At 49.5% G+C, this 24,750-nt stretch overlaps 11 protein-coding genes across 11 annotated transcripts; 5 read left to right on the forward strand and 6 right to left on the reverse strand.

Moving 5' to 3' along the window:
- Positions 1–479: 479 nt before the first annotated feature.
- Positions 480–1,748, forward strand: EDB91DRAFT_91917 (uncharacterized protein). Its single transcript, XM_041328793.1, has 3 exons — positions 480–755; positions 809–1,150; positions 1,209–1,748. The coding sequence occupies exons 1-3, from the start codon at positions 730–732 to the stop codon at positions 1,633–1,635; spliced, it is 795 nt and encodes a 264-aa protein (XP_041170895.1). The 5' UTR covers positions 480–729; the 3' UTR covers positions 1,636–1,748.
- A 112-nt stretch (positions 1,749–1,860) lies between these two features.
- EDB91DRAFT_1254785 (uncharacterized protein) lies at positions 1,861–3,007 on the reverse strand (the record flags this gene model as incomplete). Its single annotated transcript, XM_041323866.1, has 4 exons — positions 1,861–2,429; positions 2,481–2,540; positions 2,601–2,738; positions 2,788–3,007. The coding sequence occupies 4 exons, from the start codon at positions 3,005–3,007 to the stop codon at positions 1,861–1,863; spliced, it is 987 nt and encodes a 328-aa protein (XP_041170896.1).
- Positions 3,008–3,669: 662 nt separating this feature from the next.
- Positions 3,670–5,554, forward strand: EDB91DRAFT_1168479 (GPI transamidase subunit PIG-U). Its single transcript, XM_041320106.1, has 9 exons — positions 3,670–3,842; positions 3,893–3,957; positions 4,009–4,178; positions 4,227–4,327; positions 4,380–4,641; positions 4,691–4,790; positions 4,842–4,885; positions 4,955–5,079; positions 5,164–5,554. Exons 1-9 carry the CDS (start codon positions 3,713–3,715, stop codon positions 5,427–5,429), a joined length of 1,263 nt encoding a protein of 420 aa, XP_041170897.1. The 5' UTR covers positions 3,670–3,712; the 3' UTR covers positions 5,430–5,554.
- A 318-nt stretch (positions 5,555–5,872) lies between these two features.
- Positions 5,873–7,457, reverse strand: EDB91DRAFT_91989 (glycoside hydrolase family 18 protein). Its single transcript, XM_041328794.1, has 5 exons — positions 7,169–7,457; positions 7,027–7,114; positions 6,824–6,969; positions 6,128–6,773; positions 5,873–6,068 (listed from the first exon to the last, which is right to left on the reverse strand). Exons 1-5 carry the CDS (start codon positions 7,327–7,329, stop codon positions 5,898–5,900), a joined length of 1,212 nt encoding a protein of 403 aa, XP_041170898.1. The 5' UTR covers positions 7,330–7,457; the 3' UTR covers positions 5,873–5,897.
- A 376-nt stretch (positions 7,458–7,833) lies between these two features.
- On the reverse strand, positions 7,834–9,610 carry EDB91DRAFT_1168486 (putative E2-like enzyme). The gene is made up of 8 exons (XM_041320107.1): positions 9,511–9,610; positions 9,436–9,457; positions 9,350–9,385; positions 9,258–9,303; positions 9,147–9,201; positions 8,648–9,085; positions 8,481–8,592; positions 7,834–8,424 (listed from the first exon to the last, which is right to left on the reverse strand). Exons 2-8 carry the CDS (start codon positions 9,448–9,450, stop codon positions 8,014–8,016), a joined length of 1,113 nt encoding a protein of 370 aa, XP_041170899.1. The 5' UTR covers positions 9,451–9,457; positions 9,511–9,610; the 3' UTR covers positions 7,834–8,013.
- On the reverse strand, positions 9,611–11,388 carry EDB91DRAFT_1168489 (uncharacterized protein). The gene is made up of 4 exons (XM_041320108.1): positions 11,177–11,388; positions 10,865–11,116; positions 10,525–10,818; positions 9,611–10,474 (listed from the first exon to the last, which is right to left on the reverse strand). Exons 2-4 carry the CDS (start codon positions 11,114–11,116, stop codon positions 9,749–9,751), a joined length of 1,272 nt encoding a protein of 423 aa, XP_041170900.1. The 5' UTR covers positions 11,177–11,388; the 3' UTR covers positions 9,611–9,748.
- Positions 11,389–11,401: 13 nt separating this feature from the next.
- Positions 11,402–12,619, reverse strand: EDB91DRAFT_92266 (uncharacterized protein). Its single transcript, XM_041328796.1, has 4 exons — positions 12,373–12,619; positions 11,638–12,308; positions 11,480–11,586; positions 11,402–11,418 (listed from the first exon to the last, which is right to left on the reverse strand). Exons 1-2 carry the CDS (start codon positions 12,500–12,502, stop codon positions 11,782–11,784), a joined length of 657 nt encoding a protein of 218 aa, XP_041170901.1. The 5' UTR covers positions 12,503–12,619; the 3' UTR covers positions 11,402–11,418; positions 11,480–11,586; positions 11,638–11,781.
- Positions 12,620–13,708: 1,089 nt separating this feature from the next.
- Positions 13,709–15,307, forward strand: EDB91DRAFT_1239839 (heme peroxidase; the record flags this gene model as incomplete). Its single annotated transcript, XM_041321910.1, has 9 exons — positions 13,709–14,012; positions 14,158–14,239; positions 14,312–14,582; positions 14,632–14,648; positions 14,700–14,765; positions 14,818–14,895; positions 14,949–15,020; positions 15,071–15,154; positions 15,202–15,307. 9 exons carry the CDS (start codon positions 13,709–13,711, stop codon positions 15,305–15,307), a joined length of 1,080 nt encoding a protein of 359 aa, XP_041170902.1.
- Positions 15,308–15,710: 403 nt separating this feature from the next.
- Positions 15,711–19,129, forward strand: EDB91DRAFT_1266016 (Muskelin N-terminus-domain-containing protein; the record flags this gene model as incomplete). The annotated part of the gene is made up of 10 exons (XM_041324500.1): positions 15,711–15,894; positions 16,097–16,274; positions 16,329–16,428; positions 16,480–17,163; positions 17,219–17,385; positions 17,438–17,464; positions 17,541–17,756; positions 17,813–18,172; positions 18,233–18,286; positions 18,335–19,129. 10 exons carry the CDS (start codon positions 15,711–15,713, stop codon positions 18,870–18,872), a joined length of 2,508 nt encoding a protein of 835 aa, XP_041170903.1. The 3' UTR covers positions 18,873–19,129.
- Positions 19,130–19,293: 164 nt separating this feature from the next.
- EDB91DRAFT_1350789 (GHMP kinase) lies at positions 19,294–20,807 on the reverse strand. Its single transcript, XM_041326089.1, has 3 exons — positions 20,656–20,807; positions 20,359–20,602; positions 19,294–20,308 (listed from the first exon to the last, which is right to left on the reverse strand). Exons 1-3 carry the CDS (start codon positions 20,706–20,708, stop codon positions 19,418–19,420), a joined length of 1,188 nt encoding a protein of 395 aa, XP_041170904.1. The 5' UTR covers positions 20,709–20,807; the 3' UTR covers positions 19,294–19,417.
- Positions 20,808–21,426: 619 nt separating this feature from the next.
- EDB91DRAFT_1062221 (Endonuclease/exonuclease/phosphatase) lies at positions 21,427–23,485 on the forward strand (the record flags this gene model as incomplete). The annotated part of the gene is made up of 4 exons (XM_041314513.1): positions 21,427–21,504; positions 21,556–22,649; positions 22,698–23,357; positions 23,413–23,485. 4 exons carry the CDS (start codon positions 21,427–21,429, stop codon positions 23,483–23,485), a joined length of 1,905 nt encoding a protein of 634 aa, XP_041170905.1.
- Between the last annotated feature and the right edge of the window lie 1,265 nt (positions 23,486–24,750).

A 24,750-nucleotide genomic window follows, 5' to 3' on the forward strand; every position in this document is an offset into this window, starting at 1 on the left:
TTCTACAGGTACTGTCTCGAGAGGTACCTGCTCAAAACTGAGTCAAACCTTCATGTTTCTTGTGATTTGACTCACTTTTTCCTTTTCTAAGCTTTCCACCTGAGTCCTGACCTTCTTTGACCGAAGGTTTGAAGCCCATACACTGTGGAGACGTTTCCGTGGTGCCATGATGCCTTCCGTTGCCGAGCAGCTCCGCTTCACTCTTACGGTGGCGGAGTTTTTTCTTTGGCTTGATTTTGTGTGCAGAATGGTATTTAACTATTAGCTCTCTCATTTCTGCACATAATTCTATTCTGAACACGCGATAATTATCATTCACATTGTTTCTACTGGATCGCAGTACGGATTTGCAGGAAGCTAGGTCACTGAATTGCTATCGATTTTACTGCTATTGTCACTTTTCTGTCACGATTGTCACGTGATGTTCGTTAAAAACGCAAGCGTCTACCTCATGATTCGGAGGTAATAGTCCTCCCTCATATTCGGCCTCATTCTCCTCCGTGATGCGGAGGCAATAAATGTTCTATGTATGATACTGCCCATTTACTCAGGGTGCCTGCTAGTGGGAAATACCTTTGATGGTTTTCTTGGCCTCTAAATCTACTGAATTTCGTCAGTTGGTCATTCATTTCCGTGGCCATTGGGGCAGGCTAGCGCGTCTGTCTCTCGCCAGAGACTACATAATGACTCCCTGGGCTGATCAGATGCCTATCATCGTCTTATTTTCTAATGGACAACATGCCTGATAATTTTTGGTGGGTTTCCTCTATCTCCCTAAGCTCCCCCATGCCTATTATTCGTTTGGCAGGAAGCAACATTCAGAACTATATGCACACGTTGAGGTGTCTGGGTATCCAAGATGTACGATCAACGAGGTATGTTCGGCTGGGAGCATGCAAGATAGTCCTTTTCTTCTTTTTTCTTCTTCTTTTCTTTTCATGCAGCCTCAACAGAACGCCACGCATCCGGAATCTGGGAATCCGCACAACAATGATACTGTATCCTCTGTGATGCAGTGTCACGCTCAGCCGAAGACTAGTTTCTGGCCATCGTCTAGCGGTGACCTGCGTGATGACGACTCATCGTTAAGCAGCGTCTTGTCACCGTCGAGTTCTCTCAGAACAGCTGTGACTCAGCATGATGTTCGAAGGTACGGTCATTTTACATGACGTTTGGTACTCTTGTTCCTAACATAGCGGACGTTGTAGCAGTGCGGCTGGGCGAACTTGGCGCAACAGTCTCAGTGGTTTACCCGACTATTTGCACACAAACGATCCGCAACTGCATACCAACACAACATCGCACGGGACTAGCCAATTCCCCACTGCGCCCTTGCATCACCACTGGGTGCCGCAGCACGATACCCTACCTCAGGAACTTCCATTCAATAGTGGTTTATCACAGGTGCATTGTTTATGGACTAACAGTCAAGGCCGGTGCAACATTACCGCGAGTACGGTTAAGAGCATGCTGAAGCACCTATCGATATGCCATCTTGAGCCTCATCAGCCACCCGCCAGTCAGGTACAATGTCTATTTGAGGGCTGCTCAAAGACCATGAGGCGAGACACGATCCTCCGGCACATCCGAGAGATGCATTGCGGGGACAAGTCTCGCTCTCAGCGCCCTTCTTGATGACTTGGATCACTCACTAGATCACATACATTTTTACATATTCATGACCATGATCTGTTATTATACACTCCGTTGTGTCCGCTGTCGTGCTCTCGTTTTCATCGTGCCTTCTGCTTCCTGCTACATATCGCTCTGTTGACACCTGGTGTACGATTTATTTAGTGTCCTTGCTTGTGCTTTGAAGTTGTTGTACATCTTATTACAGCTATATTACTATTCTTTTCATTAGAGTCTGTAGAACTTCACCACCAAGGTCTCGGGTGGTTCCCTCGCACCCGGAATCAGTCGCCTCCTCGCAAAGGAATCGTCCTTGTAAAGTCCCCCAAACACGACATGCGACTCAAGCCAGTCCACACGCAGTAACACAGGCTCTCTTCGCGCGGGCTGTACATCCGCATCAGATGCAAATCTCACTCTATGCCCGCTCCTGCACAACGCAGGACGCATCTTTAGCCGACGATCGCGCGCGAAGACAAGACTCCCATGTTTTTCTTCTCCAGCAATGTTCCACTCTGTATCTGTGAGTGGGCGCTGTAATGCAGCGTGCAGTGCGGTGAGTACTTCAAGACACGTTATGCCGTCGACTCCGGTATTGGGGTCGGGGCCGATGTCAAATGCCCAGGGAAAGTCGGGGCTGATGAGCCGTATTTGTTTGGGCCGTGCTTGCGTGAGTGGGACGCGGAGGAGCTCGTATCCACGGCCTGCGTATGTAGGTGACATTGGAAATTGGAGAGAGGTGGGTGGGCGACGCAGGTCGTATATTAGTGGGACGTCTGGTGCCGCGAGAAGGTGGGCTAGTGGGAGGCATAAGAATCAATCGTGGTGTTAGCAAGGGTGAGCCGTACTGATTTGTGATTCGTTGGCACTCAATGGTGTTGATTTCTTTGTTCGTCGTGCAGGGTCATCTAGGAGTGTGAAATCGTCCAGTCAGGTTGTATAATAACCGCACACAATGACAAACTTACTGTTCCATTTCCATGAGTTAGGAACGTCGTGGCGTCGAGACTTGACGGGACGCGTTATATCTACAGAACGAATTGAGCTGGATGGTAAAACAAAGGAGGGGCGACTGCCTTGCGCCCCAAAATTAACAGGAAGAAGTTCTGATTACAGTTTGGCACAGAGAAGCACATAACAAGAACTACCGCTCACCAATATTATGCGTGGCATTACCGTCACGCGAACGGTGCGAGGGGGCATCGATTGCAAAAGAAACGCGCCGTTCAGCAGGCTTCTTGGACGAAGGTGCAGCGAGACCGGGGAACTGTAGTGCGGGCCTTAGCCACCCATCGTAGCGAGCATGATGCAACACCGGAAGCAAGGCGAAGGGATTAGGAGGGTTGTCCCTGGAATAACGGGCTGCATAATTCATGGGGGAGGTAGCGTTGTTGTTTGAATGATTTGTATGATGGAGGTGGCATCGTGGTGAGAAGGGGATTATATACGGATGGAAGGATGGCAAAGCAGGGCAAAGCGTTGCCTACGTGTGCGTACCAGTAAATGGACGCGATGTCCAATTGGACCGAGGTGCTAGTATCAAGTTGACCTACCATGCTGTGGAAGAAGTTAACTTGCATTGGTACTGAAGATATAAACCTGGAAAATTACCTGCCTGAACAACCCAGCAAACGTAGGACCTACCTTGTCCTGCCGCCAAAAGAACTTCGATTGGACCGAGGTGCTAGTATCAAGTTGACCTACCATGCTGTGGAAGAAGTTAACTTGCATTGGTACTGAAGATATAAACCTGGAAAATTACCTGCCTGAACAACCCAGCGAACGTAGGACCTACCTTGTCCTGCCGCCAAAAGAACTTCGATTGGACCGAGGTGCTAGTATCAAGTTGACCTACCATGCTGTGGAAGAAGTTAACTTGCATTAGTACTGAAGATATAAACTTGGAAAATTACCTGCCTGCACAACCCAGCGAACGTAGTAGGACCTACCTTGTCCTGCCGCCAAAAGAACTTCGAAGCACTGCCAATGAAGATCTAACTCATATTGATATCAACACTTTCCTTATTTGCTCAGTCACGGCGGCAAATTGAAACTCTACAACACCTTGCAGCAAAACGTGATGTACACAGCACCAGCACTTCCAGTGTTGGTATGTCTTCGTTTTCTGCTCGCCGCCCTGCCACTTCCAGGTCAACATCTACTCAAGCATGACCACCAACTCAGCTCTCCACTGACTTCCTACCTTCGCTGTAAGTACTGCTTACCAAGTGACTCTACTGCTAATCTATCCCACCAACAGTAAATGAAGGGCTTTGGCTCCTCGACAATGACATCGACCCATACATGGGAGGAGCCTTTCACCATGTATGTCACTACAGCTTACCAGATGCCATGGGCTGATCATCTGCGCAATAGTCTCCTCTCCTACTTTCCTTATTTTCAACCATCGTACCTCCACTCCCAATAATATGGGCTGTGTCTGATGCAGTGGGAGCATGGGCCCTTCTCCGCGTTTGGCGCGCACGCCAGGGTTTATCACCTCATAAGGGAACGAGGTCCAATGCAGAGAACCTCATCGTAAGCGTGTACGTTCTATCAGCAGACTTCAAGTACGCGCCTAACGCACCGCCTAGCTACTTACTGAATCCGTACCTACTTCTTCCATCACTCGCGCTATCAACCTCCACATTCGAAAATACCCTTACCCTCCTTGCTCTCATGTTTGCATCTGAAGGTACGCCCTTACGCCTCCATCCAGTTGGCTTCCACGCATTCCTCGATTCCAGGTAAACCATCCCCAGCACTCCTCGCCATCGCATTCGCAATGCACCTCTCACCCTCCTCCATCCTCTTGCTCCTCCCAATCCTCCTGCTCCTCGTCAGCTCCCCCGCGTCTCACCTTGCCTCCCCACGCCCGTTCCAAGGCAGCTTCAAGCACATACCGTCCCTCTTTGGTGAGTTTATACTATACTGGCTCGTCCTTGTTGGTGCAGCATGCACCATGACGGGCGGAGGCTGGAGTTGGGTCATGGGATCATGGGGCGCAAGGTAAGATTCCCCTTAAATTATGGCAGATCGTCCACAAACACCATCACAGCCTCACACTTCCAGACCTCACACCTAATCCGGGTCTCTGGTGGTACTTCTTCACTGAAATGTTCGATCATTTCAGGCCATTCTTCCTCATGGTCTTCTCCGTGCGTTCTCGTGCTATTCATCCAAGCCTACGCCTCTAACCACACAACTAGGTCCATCTCGTTATATATATATTACCGATCTGCATAAAATTCCAGTAAGGCATTCTGAATATCAATATTACACGTCCTGGTTCTGATGGGTTCTGATACTCCCGCCATCTCAGACACGATCCCCTCTACGCCGCATTCCTCCTCGTAGGCGTGCTAGGGACGTTTAAAGCGTACCTCACTCTCGCAGATCCAGGTCTATTCCTAAGCATGATTTCCCTCTTCCCTGAAGTACACGGCTGTAAGTTCCCATTTCTCTTTCGCCTTTCCCACCCCTCGTACTTATACTACCTACCTCACACTGGCACTAACACCCACCCCACAGACCTCCGCCACCCAATCATTACCACACTCCTCCACCTACACGCCGCGCTCCTCCTTCCACTTCAACACGTCCTCTGGGTGAGTGAGGGCCGTGGGAATGCTAATTTTTACTATGCTGCGAGTCTTGTGATGGGTATGGCGGGTGGTGCGGGGCTTGTAGATGTGTGTTGGGCGGGGATGCGGATTGCGATTGGGGATGCTAAGGTTGAGGACGAGAAGGCAGAGGGTGGGAAGGGAAAGGTGGTGTGGGAGGTGGTGCAGCAGTGAGGATTGGTGGTGTGCTTCCTGTATGGCGCCAAGGTGGTAATATACATTGTCGTTGCATACGATGTTGTTCGTTCGAAATGCCGTCTTGGGTGCTTGATTTTAAAGACTACATAGACATACCAGGGTGGGCCACGGAATTTTTGACGGGGCAGATCATTGTGCGTCGCGGTGACATCTGCTCCTTGGTATAACAATCAGCTAGCCAAACTATCTACTAATCATGTAAGTACTCTTTTTTTTGCGGCTTGAACCAAATCTGTAGGAGTCCGGGACGTTGTGCTCGGTAACAAGATCCGCAAAATGCTGAAATCAAATCATTTGACCCACTTTACAGCAAAGTATTTCAGTTTTGCGCCCGCAATCGACGCTGTACTTCCGGAGTAACTATAACATGGCGGAAGAAGACTACAAGAGGATGATCTATGAGGTGAGTATAGGTATAAGTATTATACAACACAGTGGACGAGTTTACATAGCGCTATTGATGGCATCGATGAGGATATGATTGTAATCCCCACCTGCCTCCCACATAGCATACCCCAGCAGCCCAGTATTTTTTATGAATGTGCCCTTGGCTGTGAACGACTCTGCATTGTCATAAGAAATCATGACCTCGGATGTTTCATTGTAAACGTAGGGCTAACGGCAAGTCCATAAGAAAACAGAAGTAGCACCTCCATCGTCAAGGGCGTACGCACCGTTTGGCTGCATGAATCAAATCGGTAATAGATACCCTGGGCAGTCGTGCCTTTCGAGTTGAGGAATCCACCATCGATCAGTCCCCTGAAGTTAAAGCTACCTCCTGGTCCATGGTAAATACCACAGGAATCCGCGCTCCCAGTGTCATCCCACGCATCACCTGCGGGCTGATTAGATGCATTAAAAGAAGGGTAAGCGGCTAGTGTCTTCGTGCCCGACACGAATGCATCAGAGGGTTTGACACTATAAGAATGTCCGTACGATGGAACACCCAGTACAATCTTATCTATGGGCATGCCTGCACTGGTCCAGGCCTTCACTGCTGAAACGGCTGAGCCTCGCTGCTCCGACGAATTTACACAAGAATCATTGAGTGGGGCATTAGGGCCAACAACAGGGGACCATGAACTCCAAACATCATAGTTCATGATAGCAATGTAGTCAAGAACCTTCGCAAAACCGGAGACATCGGTCGAAGGATTACCATCGGAATCACGGAATGGTGTCCTTAACACCGCTGCCGATATGGTGATACGAGAGCCCGTATAGTCTTCACGAAGTTCTTGGAGGAAGGAGAGAAAGTTCGCAGTGTCATCAGAGTTGAAAGTATTACAGCCAATGCCTTGGTCGTTTGGAAACTCCCAGCTGAATCAAAATTCGGTCAGACATATCTATGTAGTGACTGACATACATACTCGAAGTTGACACCGTTTAGATCATACATTTCAACAAAGTCTACCACTGTCTTGACGAATGCAGTGCGATTCTCCGCCGTCGCGACGTCGGAAGAGAAGTAGATGCCACCATCCCAACCTCCGATGGAAATGTGAGCTTCAACACCCTATGTAACATGCCATTGGTTCAACGATCAAACATGCAAATGAGCCCTTATTCTTACATGCGCATGTGCTTCTGACACGAAGGCAGGAAGTAACCAGCCATCTGATCCTGCTAGTGAAATATTGTTCACACATGAAGTCGTTATTCTAAGAATCGTCGATCAACACTATCGCTAAATCTGCATAGTAGTTTCCACCTACGCAAAGGAATAGTACATCGTGTTGTACTTGTCCCAACTGATATTGGATACCGGGGCTCCTTGAGTAGCATGCCAGCCATAATACCATGCACCAGCAATGTTAGAAGACGCCTGAGCGGAAGTCAGGAGTGTAATGCAGGCCGTAAGCAGCAGCAGCAGCATGGTAAACGATGAAAAGATGGGTGTCCGTACACAACAAAAAAATCCTCGTTTCTTACATACGGTTCTGTACTCAAGTATGATAAGGTTAGGTTAGGACATCAGGGCTAGGATCCGAGTAAGTGCAGAGTTACGAGAAGTCTCTGCACGTAGCGTCATGATACTTGGTATTGTGCTCCACCGTTCTCGATCCAATCAAATGTTGTCCGTACTTAGAATGGGCACCGACGACATGAGGCGCCAGCTGCAGGCTGCAACGTATGAGGGCAAAATCGCTTGCAAGCTTGAACAGCTGCTTTAGTAAATGACACCACCAATTCAAACAAGTACTCACCAAAAGGTCCAGTGGGTACCTATCACATGTGTATACTGGATGGCCTAATAAGAGTGTACCGTTTCCTGTTACTCGTCCGAAGTTACTGGTGTTGCTTCACTTTGAGGTAAGTATGAGTGTATGTAACTCTTTAGTATTACTATGAGCCCGGAGTCCGAGTTTCACACCGTCCAAATCTGTCATCGAAAAAGCACATCCGAGTGAATTATGTGCCCTACCGTTGCTTCCAGCATACATTCCAACTCTACATAATCTCTATGGTACATACACAAACCTCCCCGTCATATAGCACAGCCTACACCACCACAATTACCACAAAAAATCCAGCAGGTATATCCTCCACCAAAACCACCTCAAAACGCAGTCGTCGAATCCACCTCGATCGTAGGCACGATAGACGCGATGAACTTCAAAAATACCACAAGGTAAAAGTCCACGCGCATGCCCTCGACTTCCTCTTCCTCCCCTACGCCCGCAGCCTTAGCACCATCTTCTTTGCTTCCCTTGCGCCCGAAACCCCATTTCTTCTTCCCGTCCTTGTCTTGGTGTTTGCTGGTGTTCTTTCGTGCAGCGAGCTGCTCTTCAACTACGCCTGCGTTCATGCGCTCGATGACTTTTTTCATCACGCTTGCGTGTTTGCAGGGGTGTACGGAGGCTGCTTGGAGCGTTGAGGAGTGTGGGAATGCTTCGATTGTGACGGTCTTGAGAGCGTGGTCTGCTGAGACGTCTTGGAAGATCTGAGACGGTGTCAAAGGCGTGCGATTCTAAGTGATGAGAGATGAGCATGGACGGAAGTCTTTGATGTGAGACAGAGACAAACCTCATCATAACCGAGCAGCCAGATCCGCGGAGTTTGGTAATACTTGTCATAAGTGATCATCACGTCGTACGTTCGTACTTGCAGGAGATTTCCATTAGCAACTCCCACCTGCCTGCAAATCTCTTCTAGCATCACGCTCAAACAAAAGATCCGGTAGAATGACTCACGATGCGTCAAGAACGCCACCAGCCTTGGGCACAACTGGCGCAGCCGTAGCCTCATCCTCACCATCCTCCAACCCCTCCTCCTCCATATCAGGGATATCATCTAGATCTGGTGTCTCTCCCACCGTAGCACCCGTCTCCGACACAATCGACACATTCGCCATTGCCCCAGCCAATCCATCACCGTCCAAATCCGGGATATCATCGATCTCGCCTGGGTTAGCTGCAGAGTCCACCGTAGCTCCTCGCCCTGCATGCGTTTCTACCCATTCATCGGCTGCGCCCGAAGAGTCCCCGAAGGAGAGGAGTCGTTCAGCGTCTTCATCTGCGTCTGTGTATGCGAGTGATGTGGCTCGTCGGAGGCAGGGGACGCCGCGGGTGACGAGGTATTGTCTGTCAGCTGGGAGGTAATCGCGGGCTTTGGACGCGTCGCCTTTTTCCCTGGCGTATGGGGGTGAGATTTGAGTATCTATACTGGGATTGAGAAGGCTGCCGCACGCACCATGTCCATACTGGGAATTTGTATGATAGGAAGTCTCCTGCTGCGACGAATTCCTCTGAAAGAAATTGGGATGGGATGACGTGGTTGGTGGGGATGGGATGGGATACGTACCGGGGGTTATGCGTCCGTGTTCTTTGAATTTGCTTTCTTTCAGGACCTAGGGATTGTTTAGAGTTAGCGATGGCTAGTGGGATGGTACGCACTGGGCTGAGATAGTCTCGAACGGCCCAATATTGTTGCTAGAAATGATCTTGAGTAAATCCGAGAATCATCTTGTAGGACGACGAACCTGGATAGCGTGCATGGTGGTTCTTGGTATGCTTCGTCTGATGAGCGGAGATGAGAGGAAGAGCAAAGGACGAACCCTTGACCACAATCACTGAATCAGTACCACAACGACCTCACCCAATCCGGAAACCAGTGATTACGAGGGGGCACTGCGGCAACTAAAAGTAAGACTGCTTTCAAAGCTTCCCGCGTTGACGTGTACCATGGTATATTGCCAACGTTCCTCTAATGGCTAGCACCAACGCCGAGGAAGGTAGGCATCACCAAACTCAAAACCAAATCTCATAAGTAGATTTACTCCACAAAATAGTTCATTATACCGAAGCCTTGTCGGATTTTTTGGAGCTCCTCTCCTTCTCCTTCTTTGCCTTCTTCTCTTTTTTCCTCTCCCTCTTCTCATCGTGAGTCGGCGAAGCTGCATCAACATCCATTGCCAACGCTTCAACATCAGCAACTGGTTCCGTGGGCGCACTCTCGTGCTTCTTCTTCTTCTTCTTTTCCACAGGCGCAACAGATGGAGCGTCTGTAGGCGTTACGTCGACGTCTATGCCATCCTTTGGAACCTTTTCTGACTTGTCCCTTTTCCGCTTCTTCGTTTTCGCATCCCCCTCCGTCTCGACTAGCGTAGACGTATCCGTCGACGCGTCATTAGTTAGTGTTTCATCAACCTTATCCTTCTTCTTGCTTTTTTTTTCCTTCTTATCACTCTTGCCCGCGCCGGAATCTACAGTTCCATCGTCCCTCTTCCGCTTCTTTGATTTTGACCCACTCTCGTCGCCTTCTTCGTCCTTGATCCCTTGGCTCTCCGAATTCTCGCCCTCAACAGCAGCTCTCCGTTTTTCCTTTTTCTTGGATTTCTTTTCCTTTTCTCCTGATATCTCGGCCGGTGCCGGGGTATTGTCGACAATAGACTCTATAGCGTCTGGCCGATCGTCACTGGACTTTTTGTGTTTCTTGTCCTTTTTCTTCTTCTCCGGCTTTTGAGGCGATGGAGATGAAGGCGCAGGTAATGACTCTGCAGTAGTGGTATCTTCCGATGTCTGTACGAGTTTAAATACGGCAGTAGATAACGAACAATCTACGTACTCACCTTTTTGTCCTTCGGTTTTGATTCGGACTTTGATTTTGTCTTAGATGTGATCTCAGCTGTTTCCGGTGCTGAGACTGAGACTTTTGAAGGCTGATGTGTCACTGGATTCGGTGGTACGACTGACGGCTCTGGAGGTGTGGTAGTTATAGGTGACATGCGCTGAGGCGTGCCTAGTGGAGTCCCGTTTGCACCAGTAGCCTGATAACGAGTTGGTTGCGCTTGATATCCCCCACGGCCCTGGAACCCACCGCGTCCATATCCATTCCCTCGAGGCGCTGTCCCCCAGCTCCCAACCTACTCCCATGAAAAACAATTAAACACGCAGAGACAGCCAACTCACCGTTTTAGGACCCTTGTACAAACTTTTCTGGTACTTCTCCGCTTCGGTCATGCACGACGTGTGTCCCTGAAACTCGGCAGGGCTGTGGAAGGTGGTCGAGCAGTCTATGCAGTCGAATGCTGCATGACAGAAACCGTGATGTTGGTTGAGTTTTGGTTTTTTTACGACGTCACTGCAGCCTGGTGATTGTGGGTGTGTTAGAGTTATCAAGGGTTTCGAAAAATGAGCGATAGCAGATACGAACTGTGACATCTGTGCATCGCGTGTTAAAATGATACATATGGATTGCGCAGAAAGGAATGGATGGCTTACTGGAATGATACCATTGAGATAGCAGTCTCTCTTGTAGTGTTACACCGACCGACTTCTGTCTGTCCTCGTAGGCAATCTACGGTCGTGATATGTGCCAAGTAAGCGTCTAGACGAAGGAGTAAAAAAACATCAGTATGTACGTAACCCTAACCCTAGACTCAATCAATTGCGACCCTGATCGTGCAGATTATGATCAACATGCAGGACCTTTGATCAATGGCGCCGCATGATATCATCTTCAACTGTGAGTATGTGTGTATGTCAATAGGTGCATGATACATCTAACGAGTTGATCAAGCTGACCCTGGGGCCTGGTGATACGCCGTGATACTGTTGATGAAGATATATAAAATCAATGGCGTTTGGACGCCTCAAAGATCAATATTATGATGCGCTCTCGATGATAATCACTGCAAAGTTATATTCGGATGACTTCCCTAGAAATGCATCGTAGATGATACCAATTATAAGTGATGTACAGCCGTAGTGTATATTGCATTTAGAAGTATAGGCATGAGGATAAGTCGTTACACGGGTCCCGAGAACAAAGACGAGAAAGATACCATAAAACTCCCATGATAATCATCGTCGAATATAGGTTACCATCACGGTTTTCCAAATCTCACCACCCATGTCTCCGCGACACCCGCACTTCCGGGTAACAGCCTCTTCTTCTCAAAGTCCTCGTCCTTCTCTAACCCCTTAAACATTGGCGTGTCCCCCAGCCAGTCAACTCTCTTCAGCCGTTTTTCCTTGTCTTTATCTTTATCTTGTCTCGCCTTCGCCGCTTTCTCAATCGCTTCTCTCCGCGTTTTATCAAGAGCCACGATTCCCCACTCCGAGTCTGCGATAGGCTCCTGTAGCATTGCATGCAATGCATCAAAGACCGCACCACACGTGACTACAGACCCAGCAGGCGCACGGATGTTGATTGACCAAGGGAATGCCTTCGAGATGATGTGGACCTCGTGTGTGGGCGACGCGAGTGCTGGAACATGGCTAATTTGCTGCCATGTAGATATCATGATCCCTTCACGCGGAGGCTTGCGGATATCGTAGCGCACGTGGGTCATATCTGATGCAAGAATAGGGTTTAGAGCGGTCCATTTGGATGTTGGTCGTGAGCGATCGACTGTGAAAGAGCAGAAATCATAGTAAGATCATCATATAGGTGAGTGAGATTGAAGGGCACATACAGACGGTGTGCCATCCTGCCGGTTGATCATTATAATATGGCTGGTTGTAATACGATGGGGGGATGTATACATGAGGGTTGTATTGTCCTTGTTGCCAGTCGGTAGGCCAACGACCTGCGTAGGGATTCATAATGAAATGCGTGGTATATAATTGGGATGTCTGGGATATTTTGCGGTCTTTATAAGCACATAAGGGCGTCAATTTGTCGGACAAGTAGTCAGAACTGTAACCGAGACGCCCGGAAGCGTAGGATTCCGCGAGTCCTCTATAGCACTTTGATCAAGGCATTGCGTGATGACGTGTGATGTCAAACGGAAATTAGACTTGGACGTCGCTGCGCCATCAGGTCATCGGCGAAGCGAATCAAGAAAGCTGAGCTCTGCGGTTCGCGAGGCAGTGCCTTAAGGCATGACTCCACGTGATGACGAGGGCCGGCGCTTATGCATTATGGCTGAACTCACAGCCAAACTGCACTGCAAGGGGTAAAACTACTTACCAGGCCTACCGCCTAGGACACCGCTTCGACTAACAGTGTACACTGCCCATATCTCAGTCATTTGAAAGGAAGGGCACAGGCAATGGAAATGTAGCTGAACACCGACACGCATCGTTGTCTGGCAGTACATGGAATTCGGGTAGCTGAAAGTGCCGTTGTATTGGAACCCGGTCCTTCGAGAATCTTCGACCCTGTCAGCATCAGGAGGTCGAGTTAGATTTCCCAATGGACAGAAACTTCGCGACTGTTCTGCGCACCACGGATCCACAGCATAAACCAAATTTCTGCACTACAAATACCTCTGAAACTGTTTGACCGTTGCCAGTGGGCACGGAGTGATGATATTCATACAAGAGAGCGGTTTGTCATGCTTTCCACGACAATTGAACGTGGGGACCGCGTGAAGCCGGGTCGAGGGTGGTTGTCAGTGAACGATGACAAGGAAGGCCTGTGAACTTTATTGGCTACTTATAGATGCGTTTAAGACTTGCCTCTCGTACTGAAGTGTCATGTGAGAGAAACACGCGTCCAAAGCGTGCGAAGGCGTGTTCGAGAAGCTCATTAATAGTGCTCGTCCATCGCAAACGTCTAAACTTGCATTAAACGAAGCATCGATGAGCCCTCCGTCGACAGAAACTTCATATCCCAATGGGGCTGATGGCGTTGTCTAAATGGCAGAACACGATTGGCTAGCAGGGGACCGATAACGGATTATGTAAACTCACTACAAAGAAATTCGTCTTATTGATTCAGCCAGGCGGTTCGGGGCGTGATTAATATTAATATTCAGTGCGTCCCTCTCTTCGCCTCATCTTCCAACTTTTTCTCTATCCCCCACCATGTCTTTCGCTGCGTTCCGTGCTCCACTTCGCAGACAGGCTTTATCTGCCTCCTTCAGGAGGGCGGAGTTGCGCACGTCTTCCTTCCGCAAGTATTCAACGGAGGCGCCTCCAGCAGCCAAATCCAACACTGGTCTCTATGTTGGCCTGGGTGCCGCCATCCTGGGCGGTGGTGTTGCATACTACTTGTACAGCTCGTCTTCGGAGACCGCTAAGGCGACTTCGACCGCGCTGAAGTCTGTGGCTCAGTCAGCAAAGGTTGCCACAAATTTTGTCCCAACCAAGGGAGACTACCAGAAAGTTCGTTTCTACCCTTTCTGTGAAGGTAGCTGAGCTGATTATATTTTAGGTCTATAACCGCATCGCCGAAATAATGGAATGATGCTGATGATTACGACTGTATGATATTTATACCGGTGGCTTGGTTCTTCCTCATTGTGTTTTCGTAGACGGCTCTTTTGGCCCTGTGCTTGTCCGCCTGGCATGGCATGCCTCTGGCACATACGACAAGACTACCGGCACTGGTGGAAGGTCAGTCTTTTTGTGTTGTCGGCCGATTAGAAGTTGCCTTATCATTGACGTAACGTATTTAATGAAACGCAGCAACTACGCGACTATGCGTTTCCAACCCGAATCTCTCCATGGAGCTAACGCGGGTCTTCATGTTGCCCGCGAGGTGATGGAGAAGGTCAAGCAAGAGTTTAGTTGGATCACCTACGGTGACTTGTGGACCCTTGCTGGTGTCGCTGCTGTACAAGAGATGGCTGGCCCGAAGGTTCCTTGGAGGCCTGGTCGCGTTGATGGTTTTGAATCACATTCACCTCCTGACGGCCGTCTTCCTGATGCCTCACAAGGGGCTCCGCATATTCGCGATGTATGTAATTTCATTTTTAAATCAAATCCGGGCTGACACATTACGCCAGATTTTCTACCGCATGGGGTGAGTTGGGATTCACGTGAAAAAATTGAGAGACTGACACAATGCCTGCAGCTTCGACGACCAAGAGATTGTTGCTCTCTGCGGTGCCCATGCTCTCGGCCGTTGCCACACTGACCGGTATATGCCTTCGCCGTGGTTCCTTTTCTTTTGCTGATTTTATTCTATCTAGCTCTGGTTTCGATGGACCTTGGACTTTCTCTCCTACCACTTTCACCAATGACTACTACAAGCTCTTGTTTGACGAGAAGTAAACATTCAGCCCTTTTTTTCAGAAGGAGTGCTGACACATCGTTTGAACAGGTGGGTGTGGAAGAAGTGGAGTGGGCCTAAGCAGCTCGAGGACAAGAAGACCAAGTCGCTCATGATGCTCCCGTATGTCGCTTCGGGTATTCTTCGTTAACATTAGCTGAAATTTTTTTTAGAACCGACTACGTTCTTACCCAGGACAAGAGCTTCAAGAAGTACGCGAAGTCCTACGCTGACGATGTTGACCTGTTCTTCAAGGAGTGCGTCCCTTAGTTATCGGCCTATTCATGCGCTAATATATTTTTAGTTTCTCTGCGGCTTACTCCAAGCTCCTCGAGCTAGGTGTCCCAACCCAGCAGTTTGTTGCCTCGGAGGCCTGGATTATGCAGACTGTTGACGATCAAAAGTCCTGAGTTGTGTATGGAGTGATTTGTCTTGGATTCAAAAGGTAGACTTGATCACCCTGCTTCATCTTACCAGTAGATTTAGGAACACGTCATATCTTGAGCTTATGTATAAGTACAGTACTTCATACGTACTAACGTCTAGCGGATTGGCTTTTACGTTCTTTGTTCATAGATAATTACAGATATCGATGTTACTGTTGATCTTTTCATCGTGAGCACGGCAGCACTAGTGGTATATGAGTTGTGTACGCGTCTGTTGACAAACTTGACTTAATACGGTTCTCGACGTGTCGAACGTCGAACGCTGCAACGTCGAACCACACTCTTCACATAACCCTCAATTCAACCTCAGCTGGTCACCTTCACGAAGATCAACATGTCTGCTTGGGCGACCTCAAGCCAACCAACTATGCCTCCTGCACAGGTCATGACTTACGCCATCGCTGGATGCTCGGAACACAGCGGGAACTACATTCCGGAAAACATACTGGTGGACGTGCCTCAGGACCCATCAAGTAGATGGAGCGGCGCGCAGCAATTACCCACAGCGAAGCAATGGATTCTGTTGAAGTTAGAAACCCTCAGTGTTGTCAGTTGAGTAACTGCTGCGTTCTATTATCTCGCCCACGTTGACATACCCCGCTCTTGACAACACGAAGAGAGCATAACATTTGGAAAGGTGACGCCGACCAACCTTGTCATTCATCAATGCAAAAACTGAGTCTGTTGGATAAAGTTTCACAGGAGTATGCGAGCACGCTCCTCCAACATTCAGGTTCTGAACAGATCCTACAGAACATCCATGCAACATGAGGGAGTTTAGGGTCTACGTAGGCCTGAATCCACACCATATGGTGCAGGCGCTACATACTCAACTCAAGGACGATACCATATATGAAACATTTCCCTTGAAGCATGTGAATAGCGAGGGCATGTGCTTTCCGACGCAGTTCATCAAGATCGTACCTGTTTCGTGAGTGGGCTTGCTGCAGCTGTTGGTTTGTTTAATTGTGCGCCGGGCTTTCAGAGCCCATGGGCTGAGCTTCCACATCTCGATCTGGTATGTCTCTGTTTCAGGCATCACCGATCCTTCATACGTCGACAATATCCGCTCGCGATACGAGGAGGTTTGCCACGATCTTTTGCCATGAGTATATTCGCTGAAAAAATAACCATAGTACCGAGAAACGGTGGTGCTCCGCCACGTGCTCAAGCATCTGAGGCAGCGGAGGTTGCTAACACCATATCAAAACATATTGACGCGCTCGAACATCCAGGTAGAACATCCGGTTGTGACAGCCCTGCACTCGAGCTTTGTTCTCCAAGGGAATTGGACTGATTCCGAGGCACTCCTCTCCGAAGCGTCTTCAGCTGGCCTTTTTGACGCTTATATCCAATACTGTCAACCACACTCCCAATGGAAACGTCTTCACGGCGTAGACGCGGACGGTGATGCACCGAGCAAACGCGGTGGTCACGCAATGGCACTCGATTCTGAAAATGGTCTAATCTACCTTCTCGGAGGCTGGGATGGGCAGAAAAGCCTGGACGATTTCTGGGTGTACGACGTGAATGCTGAGCGATGGCGTGTGATAAGTCACAGTACTTCTCTCGAGAAGAATGGGCCTGTCGCTAGGTCGTGTCACAAAATGGTTTATGACACGAAGTCGAGCTGCATCTATCTCCTGGGTCGACTTGGCGATGGGGATATCCTCAAACCGGATGACCATCAAGAGCTGTTAAGGAGAGCGGGTGAGATACCGGATGGGTCTAGGCCTACTCCGTACTGCTCGGAGTTTTACCGCTATCATACGCGACGACTGGATGGTGGGAAATGGGATCTGTTGACTTTTGATACAGCGGTGAGTAGTAGCTCGAACTAACATTATGTATAGATGTTTTAACCAACAATGCTAGTCTTGTGGTGGCCCACCACTCATATTCGACCACCAAATGGTGATGGACTGCGAGGCGCAAATATTGTATGTTTTCGGGGGACGAGTGGTTGATGGTGATTGGGATTCCCCAAAGTACTCTGGTCTGTACAGCTACAACGTCCGCACGAGTAAATGGAAACTCCTACAGTAAGCATCATCATTGTTGGTAGTTTTCCTGGTGTTCTCATTGTATCTGCAGACCTCAGTCCATATTGTCAATGACATCGTCGGTACAGCCGCTCATCTCACCCCGCTTTGGTAAGCCCCGTCGTTCGCGTTACTATGTCAAGCATACTGAAGAGAACGGTAGGACATTCGATGGTTCTCGACCAAATGACGCACACCCTTTTTATTTTTGCTGGGCAGCGCGAGGATAAGTTTCTGTCCGATATGTACGCCTACGACATCGCAACCAATACCGTAACGGAATTGTTCAGCAATTTCAGCGCAAGTGGAGGTCCGGACGCATGTTTCACTCAACGAGCGATCATCGACGGACGGTTGAAGGAGATTTATGTGTATGTGGACGATCCGATTCGTATTTTGGCTGCTCTAAACAAATCACCTTATCTAGATTCTGTGGATTGACTCGCTCGCAGCCCACTTGTGCGCTTACTAGCTTACGCGCCGACACGCCAAATTGGATATATCAGTACACGCATCCTTCCAGGCCTGGAAAGTGGACAAAAATATTGCCCGAAACGATACAAGAGGGAGGAGAACCTGTGGAAGTCCCCCTTCCGCGATATGCACATCAAGTGGTATATGATGAGGGAACGAAACATGTGTTTATGCATGGTGGAAATGCGGGGGAGGTGAGTGCACTCGCGGAGGAGATTGAGACGGAGGGAGAGGGAAGTGGTGATGAGGATCGTCCGAGGAAGGTATTGAAGGAGACGAGGCTGGATGATTTTTGGACTATGAAGCTATTGAGGTGAGAAGGGCTTCTGTGCTTTGCTCTGTGATATTGATGCCGTATGCGTTTTTTCTCCAGAGCTGCACCTGAAGAAATTATCAGGCGAGCAAAGTACCAAATCCGACAACAACAGTGAGTCTACGAGCTTCCCCCAAGGCATGGATTGTTAATTGTGTATAGATTCCGAGAGATGTGCGAAGAACAACCTCCTGTGAAGGCGCTGCGTTTTCTACAGACAGAAGTGTCTGCTGTGGTGGATCACTCAAACCCTGAGGAGACGAGCATTTTCAGGGCACTCCTGGGACATCTCTTTTCGACTCCAATTACCACAGATGATGGCTCCACCGAGTCTGCAAGCACACCCAAAGGGACCACTACATATCTCCTCGAAGAACCACCCAAAAAGCGTCCGCGCTCAAACACGCCTGATGAGGCCTGGACGAGTCGATTGGACGATGAAGATGACGATGAGATACCCGATGCGAGCACTTCAGCTACTATCACCTCCAGTGGACAGAAGCGGCGGCACGCGGTGCTTTCTCTGGAAGAGGATCCTGAGGAGACTGCATTACGTGACGCTCCGACGAAGCCGCTGTCTCTTGAGCGGTTCAGGCAGCGCACGGAGGTGTTTGAGAGTTTGTTGCAGTTTGTTGGTGAAGATGGGAAGCAGCCGATGGGGTCACTTTTGGATATGGTTGATGCGGAGGATGGGATATGAGGGGGCTAGGTTTGGGTGTGTGATGGCGCTTTTTTGTTTTGTTATTGTGTTTTGAATTTGTTTTTCTTGTTGGCACGAGTAGGTAGTTTTGTCCGCCTCCGCTTAGCATGTATCAAGATTGTTTGAAAGGACCTTCCTGATACATCGAGGCAAGCACTGAAATTAAACCTCAGGTCTAAGTGCTCAGGCAGACCAAACATAATTAATTATTCGACTGGAAGGCATTCGTCACCACTCTTCGGAGAGCACGTCCTCAGCGTAAACGCGAAAAATAAAATATTAGGTGGTAGCTTGTACAAATTTTGCTTTCGAGGAAAGCTCATCGATCACTATGTATTTGCTGAAAATGCGTTCTAGATCTGATCATTGTCCACTGAGCGTCGATTGATGCTGGTACCAGGTAAGTGGCTTCAGTCGCCAGGTCGCACTGGTCAGTCACTGGTCAGACAATCTCATGAATGACTGATATGCGGTACATTTATAGTTGCAACAAGTTCCACCCTAAGATACAAAAGATCATGCAAATATGGCTATTCTATTTTTGCTCAAGCAAGCGTTTTAGGGATGCCCTGGGCGTTCAACAACGCCTCACTGTCGCTCAAAACCCGGGGGCCGTCACCCACACGGGTATGAATAAGCCCCTTGACAGCGCCCACCTCCCAGCGCTTGGCAACAGCCTCATTGAATCCCTCTGGCAATGCAGCCTGTACTTCCTGCCCTCCGATGACGACCTTCTCTGCTTGGGGGAAGTAGTACAAAACAAGCTGTGCTATCTCACGAACGTTGGGTGTGAGCGCGTAGATGACGGCGTTTGGGCCGGCATCGTACGTGTAAGCAGCCTTGGGCTGCTCGGAGAGACGGTTGTACTCGGTGATGATGGCGATGATGGCACGACTGACGTCGTTCATGTAGAAAATGGGGGGGTAAGTGTCCAGAGCAACAGCATGGAACTGGTTCGAGTCCCTCATGGTGATCTCCGCAAAGTCACCGAAACGCTTGTCTGCGATAGCGCTCTCGATTTCGGCCATGCGGGAGGGAACGACGAAACCGATACGGTGCTGGAGGAGTGCGGATGTGACGACGGTGCGCTGCATGCCGCTGGTGCTGCTTGTACCTTTCTTGGCGTCATTGACGACGCAGATGAGGGCTTCCATCTCGGGCCAGTGGGACTCTGGGGCGACTTGGCGGGCTTTACTGTCTGAGCCGGTTGCATCGTCGCTACCCATGTCCCAGGCGACGAAACCGCCGAAGAGGGAACGGCATGCGCTACCGGAGCCACGACGGGCAATGAGGCTGAGTTCCTCAGGGGTTTGTGGGAGCGCGTAGAGTTTAGCGAGGGCGTATACAAGAGCTGCGAAGCCTGAAGCCGATGAAGCCAGGCCTGCTGCAGTGGGGAAGTTGTTAAAGGAGCAGATGTGCACATTGAAGACGGCGATCTTGATGTGCGTTAGTGATGTGGTACGAGGCTGTATGAGGAAGTACGTACCTTTGGCTGATCAGGATTTGCTGCTTCAAAGGCTGCGCGGAGACGCTTCATTTCGGTGATGCACGTGTGGAGACGACCTCCGGCCTTGATCGGGTCTACCTTGCCATTGAGCCAGAGGCAATCGGCGGTGAAGGAGGGATCGGCGCGTGCAGTGGTTGTGCTGCGGAGGTTGTCCTGGCTTAGAGTGACGGATAGGGAAGAGTTGGTGGGGAGGATGAGCTGCTCATTGCGCTTGCCCCAGTATCTATAAATGATACTGTTAGATCTAATCTAGTAGTGTATAGAATAAATAATCACTTTATACAGGCGATGTTAACTGGCGCAGAGGTGGTTGCTTGGAAGATGGACATGGTGGAATGAGTTTAGAAATTAATCGAGTAGAATGGCGTCTTTTAAGCAGAATTCAATATTGCTTGCATCGTACGAGATCCTTATTCGCGATCATAGACGTTAGCGATTAACAGTGGCTGTGTTAAGACATATGTGACCCGGTCACGCCGCCCATCGCCGGCGTCACGGTGGCAGTGTCGGACTGGGACTTGGTTGTCGAGCTTTTGACTGAGTCTATTACACCGACTCCACTACCACTACCACTGACGACACCAGCGAGCACGACGACGACGGCAGCGTACGCAACACGTTCGTCGCAGATATTCAAACTGTTTATCTTCTTTTGTTTATACTCTGTGAATATTCTGACATCTGACGTGTAGAAGTCTCCTTGCAGTGCATATTTCTTAAGTGTAATATTGCGCTGGCCCAGATGCGATGTTCTACCCTTCGCAGTCGCCCGCAATTTCGCACAAGCTCGCAAACCACCCCCACCATGTCGGTGTTCAAGACCAATCTCCTTGGTCTCGAAATCACACACATACGCATCACCCCCAGCAGAGTATAGGGCCACCTCCACCATCTCCAGGCTACCCGCTCTATACAAATGGTGCTGTAAATCCTATTCAGCATCACCCGCATCATCCCCTTTCACATCCACCGCTTCCTCACCACCAGCACCAGAATTCATTGTCCCACTACCCCTCCCCACCCAATGGCCATATCCACCCACAGCATATGGGCCAGGGATCACCAGGAAGCGTAGGCAGCCAGATCATAACGCCCCATTGGCAGCAGCAGCTTCTCAAGTGTGAGGTACGTCAACCAGTCCTCCGCTTAATTTAATCTCTTAATACGTCATAAAAGATGATCAGGTCCTCTCGGTCTTCACATCACCGTGCTCGTGCCAGTGCCATGGCCTCACGCACCGTCATCAAATCCGCCATCCCAATCACAAATCCTAACCTTGTTAAACCGAGTACCAGCTCAAACACCGACGTCGCGGAATCTGCCTCCAAAGACCCACCGACACCAGCTCTCTCCTCCACCCCCGCCTTGAGTGCCGGCGAGAGCTCACCAGGTATGACAAGCGCTATTGCCAATCATCCCTCATCCACTGTTGCCCCAATTGCCGAGGCCCCGCGGCCTACTGCAAAACCGCCACAGAACACCTGGAACTCCCTTGACATGGGTGGCATTAACATTAAAACTATCCCACCTTCCTCTGGCCTCTTCTCTTTCACCTTCCTCATTAACCTCTATCTGAATCACAACGCTCTCACCTCTATACCCTCCGGGATCGCGAAGCTCCGCCATCTCGAGCTCCTCGATCTCAGTGGAAACAATCTCTCAACAGTTCCCCCTGAGCTCGGCATGTTGACGCAGCTGAAGGAGTTATACTTGTTTGACAACCACATTGGGACCCTTCCGCCTGAACTGGGCAGCTTGCACCAGCTGCAGACCATCGGTGTTGAAGGAAATCCGATCGACGCGTCTCTCAAGGCAATCGTGCAGAAGGACGGTACCCCCGCGCTTATTTCCTTCCTGCGCGATAGCTGCCCCGTCCCATCTCCTCCACCAGAGCGTCTTTGGAAGTCCCTCATCTCACCTCAAGAGCGCGAAGCCTTTGCCGCAGATCCTGCTACAGAGACGTTCAGTGCCCTCTGCTACAACATTCTCTGCGAGAAGTACGCGACGGAGCGGCTGTACGGATACACGCCATCGTGGGCACTCAGCTGGGATTACAGAAAGGAGTTGATACTGACGGAAATAATGAATTACGATGCCGATTTTTTGTGCCTTCAGGAAGTGGATATCGCACAGTACGAGGATTACTTTGTGAAGCATTTGCAGGGGCAGGGGTATGAAGGGGTTTATTGGCCGAAGAGCAGGTATAAAACGATGAGTGATGCAGATCGCCGGCAGGTCGATGGGTGTGCGACGTTTTACAAGGCGGACAAGTGAGTGTCCTTTTTATGTTGACCCGTTCACCATGTTTATTCTATCAGGTATTCCCTCGTCGAACGTCAGCTCATCGAGTTCAGTACCGTCGCAATGCAGCGCCCCGATTTCAAGAAAACAGACGACATGTTCAATCGTGTGTTAGGCAAAGACCACATCGCCGTCATCTGTCTCTTTGAAATGAAAGAAACTGGCACTCGCATCATTCTTGCTAACGCCCACATCCACTGGGATCCCGCCTATCGCGACGTCAAGCTCGTCCAGGTCGCGCTCCTCGTCGACGAGATCGAGAAGATCGCTGCGAACTTTGCACGATTACCCCCGCGGCTGGATACGCCCCGTGCACCCGTCTATATCGATGGAAGCAAGATCCCGCTGATCATTTGCGGAGACTTTAACAGCGTCCCGTCTTCGGGCGTGTACGAGTTCCTCTCGAACGGGAGTGTGCCGCATGACCACCCGGACTTTATGAGTCATTTGTATGGGCGGTACACAACGGATGGGCTGCGGCATCGTTTGGGACTCAAGAGCGCAAACGCGGCCGCGGGTGAGCTACCGCTGACGAATTATACGCCGAGCTTCCAGGGCGAGATCGACTATATATGGTATTCGACCGCAAATCTGGCGCTGAATGCGGTGCTGGGAGAAGTGGACAGGGGGTACTTGGAAAAAGTGGTAGGGTTCCCGAACGCCCATTTCCCGTCTGAGTAAGTTCCCTGTCTTTTTAGGGAATGTTGACGCCCTTACTGACATGCTTGACAGTCACATATGCATCATCAGCGAGTTCCGCGTGAAGCCTCCAAGACCCCCAGCCTTGCTACCAGCGCCGCCTTAAAGAAGCTAGGATCCTCACATCATTTATCGTGTCATTTCTTGTACGCACATGTAGTATTTGGCGGTACATTGGTTCTACATAACGGGGTGCACACATCACATATTCATGGTATTCTTTTCATGTCAAAGTTTGTTCGTTTGTTGGTGCTGCCGTCGTATTGTTTTTGTTTTATCCCATTTTTGTTTTCCTTTCTATACGTTTTTCAGATCCCCCCTTTTTTCTATCCTTTGTTTCAGGTGTTCATTATAATGTAGTGTCCCCTTCAAGCGCCATCAACATACATACACAAGACAAACTTTGTAGCATGTGCTGTACGGTTCTTTGTATAGGAAACGGCTATTCCTCTCTGCTCTTTATTTTTCTGTCCCAGAACCGTGCTGTTGACTCTTGAATCTAAATCTTCACCTTATTATTGGGTTTCACCAAGGTATTATCAAACGTGTCATGACGGGTTAAGCTTTTAAGACGAATGACGTAGATAATCGATAACCGCACCACTTGGGGCTACGCATTGGATTCTGGACTCCCCTGGCCAACACCGGCCGCAGAAGACGGTACTTACTATTTCTGCGGTCCCAAAGCGCAGACCCGTTAGACGGAAATTCCACATCTTGCTGGCAGTGGTTTTCAAATCTTGTTCGGGGAACCTTCACTTCTTCCGCGGTTCCATGAAGTGTGTCGACATGACAGGAGGGTTAGTATTCTGGCCGTAAGTACGTATGAGCACATACATGCCTCAAGTTTTGCTTGTGCACTCTTATTAATTCATGATCAGAAGCAGCACTGGTATCTTGGAGTGATAGGTCGCGATGTGTGTCGTGTTTCTGCTTTCGCTTTGGTGCCTGCCGTAATTCATCGTCGAATCATGCAATATGAACCCTGGGGTCACCCCGAGTTCTGCTTGTACTCTTGCCGCCATCCGCCAGGCCTAATATTTTTGCCAAATTACTAATTGACAGACTTCTGCCGAATCTGCCAGCAACACTGTTTGCAGGACATAAAAGTAAGTTGTCTTCCTATCGTGTCATACGTATCTCCCCGCCCTCAGAGTTACTATTTGAGATCCTCGAGGATCCCCCTTTGCAGATCTCATATCACCTCGCACAAACAATGCGCTTCTCCTTCCTCGCCGTTGTTGCTGTTTTGACGGCATCTATGTCTGTCAGTGCATGCAGTGTCGAATTCGACTTCTGCACCAGCGACCGCGATTGTTGCAGTCACATGGTTTGTAATCTCAGTTATGTGAGTATGAGTAGCTTGCTTTG

Source organism: Suillus paluster (assembly GCF_016628075.1).
Source record: "Suillus paluster strain FC165 chromosome Unknown EDB91scaffold_117, whole genome shotgun sequence".
Classification (NCBI taxonomy): domain Eukaryota; kingdom Fungi; phylum Basidiomycota; class Agaricomycetes; order Boletales; family Suillaceae; genus Suillus; species Suillus paluster.

What these genes read in the sequence shown, in the direction of transcription:
- EDB91DRAFT_1350789 (XM_041326089.1), bottom strand. Translation starts at nt 20,708, where the DNA reads ATGTCCATCTTCCAAGCAACCACCTCTGCGCCAGTTAACATCGCCTGT. An exon ending in GTTAACATCGCCTGTATAAA is followed by an intron (nt 20,603 to 20,655) that starts GTGATTATTTAT and finishes TATCATTTATAG; the next exon opens with ATACTGGGGCAAGCGCAATG. An exon ending in CAAATCCTGATCAGCCAAAG is followed by an intron (nt 20,309 to 20,358) that starts GTACGTACTTCC and finishes ACGCACATCAAG; the next exon opens with ATCGCCGTCTTCAATGTGCA.
- EDB91DRAFT_92266 (XM_041328796.1), bottom strand. Translation starts at nt 12,502, where the DNA reads ATGAATCCCTACGCAGGTCGTTGGCCTACCGACTGGCAACAAGGACAA. An exon ending in GGCAGGATGGCACACCGTCT is followed by an intron (nt 12,309 to 12,372) that starts GTATGTGCCCTT and finishes GCTCTTTCACAG; the next exon opens with TCGATCGCTCACGACCAACA.
- EDB91DRAFT_91989 (XM_041328794.1), bottom strand. Translation starts at nt 7,329, where the DNA reads ATGCTGCTGCTGCTGCTTACGGCCTGCATTACACTCCTGACTTCCGCT. An exon ending in TGTCAGAAGCACATGCGCAT is followed by an intron (nt 6,970 to 7,026) that starts GTAAGAATAAGG and finishes CATGTTACATAG; the next exon opens with GGTGTTGAAGCTCACATTTC. An exon ending in TTGATTCATGCAGCCAAACG is followed by an intron (nt 6,069 to 6,127) that starts GTGCGTACGCCC and finishes ACTTGCCGTTAG; the next exon opens with CCCTACGTTTACAATGAAAC.
- EDB91DRAFT_1168486 (XM_041320107.1), bottom strand. An exon ending in TTCGAGACTATCTCAGCCCA is followed by an intron (nt 9,304 to 9,349) that starts GTGCGTACCATC and finishes AACAATCCCTAG; the next exon opens with GTCCTGAAAGAAAGCAAATT. An exon ending in AAATTCCCAGTATGGACATG is followed by an intron (nt 9,086 to 9,146) that starts GTGCGTGCGGCA and finishes CCCATACGCCAG; the next exon opens with GGAAAAAGGCGACGCGTCCA.
- EDB91DRAFT_1168489 (XM_041320108.1), bottom strand. Translation starts at nt 11,116, where the DNA reads ATGTCACAGTTCGTATCTGCTATCGCTCATTTTTCGAAACCCTTGATA. An exon ending in TGTACAAGGGTCCTAAAACG is followed by an intron (nt 10,819 to 10,864) that starts GTGAGTTGGCTG and finishes TCATGGGAGTAG; the next exon opens with GTTGGGAGCTGGGGGACAGC. An exon ending in CAAAACCGAAGGACAAAAAG is followed by an intron (nt 10,475 to 10,524) that starts GTGAGTACGTAG and finishes AAACTCGTACAG; the next exon opens with ACATCGGAAGATACCACTAC.
- EDB91DRAFT_1168479 (XM_041320106.1), top strand. Translation starts at nt 3,713, where the DNA reads ATGTACACAGCACCAGCACTTCCAGTGTTGGTATGTCTTCGTTTTCTG. An exon ending in ACTGACTTCCTACCTTCGCT is followed by an intron (nt 3,843 to 3,892) that starts GTAAGTACTGCT and finishes TCCCACCAACAG; the next exon opens with TAAATGAAGGGCTTTGGCTC. An exon ending in TCTTCCTCATGGTCTTCTCC is followed by an intron (nt 4,791 to 4,841) that starts GTGCGTTCTCGT and finishes CCACACAACTAG; the next exon opens with GTCCATCTCGTTATATATAT.
- EDB91DRAFT_91917 (XM_041328793.1), top strand. Translation starts at nt 730, where the DNA reads ATGGACAACATGCCTGATAATTTTTG. An exon ending in AACATGCCTGATAATTTTTG is followed by an intron (nt 756 to 808) that starts GTGGGTTTCCTC and finishes TTCGTTTGGCAG; the next exon opens with GAAGCAACATTCAGAACTAT. An exon ending in ACTCAGCATGATGTTCGAAG is followed by an intron (nt 1,151 to 1,208) that starts GTACGGTCATTT and finishes CGGACGTTGTAG; the next exon opens with CAGTGCGGCTGGGCGAACTT.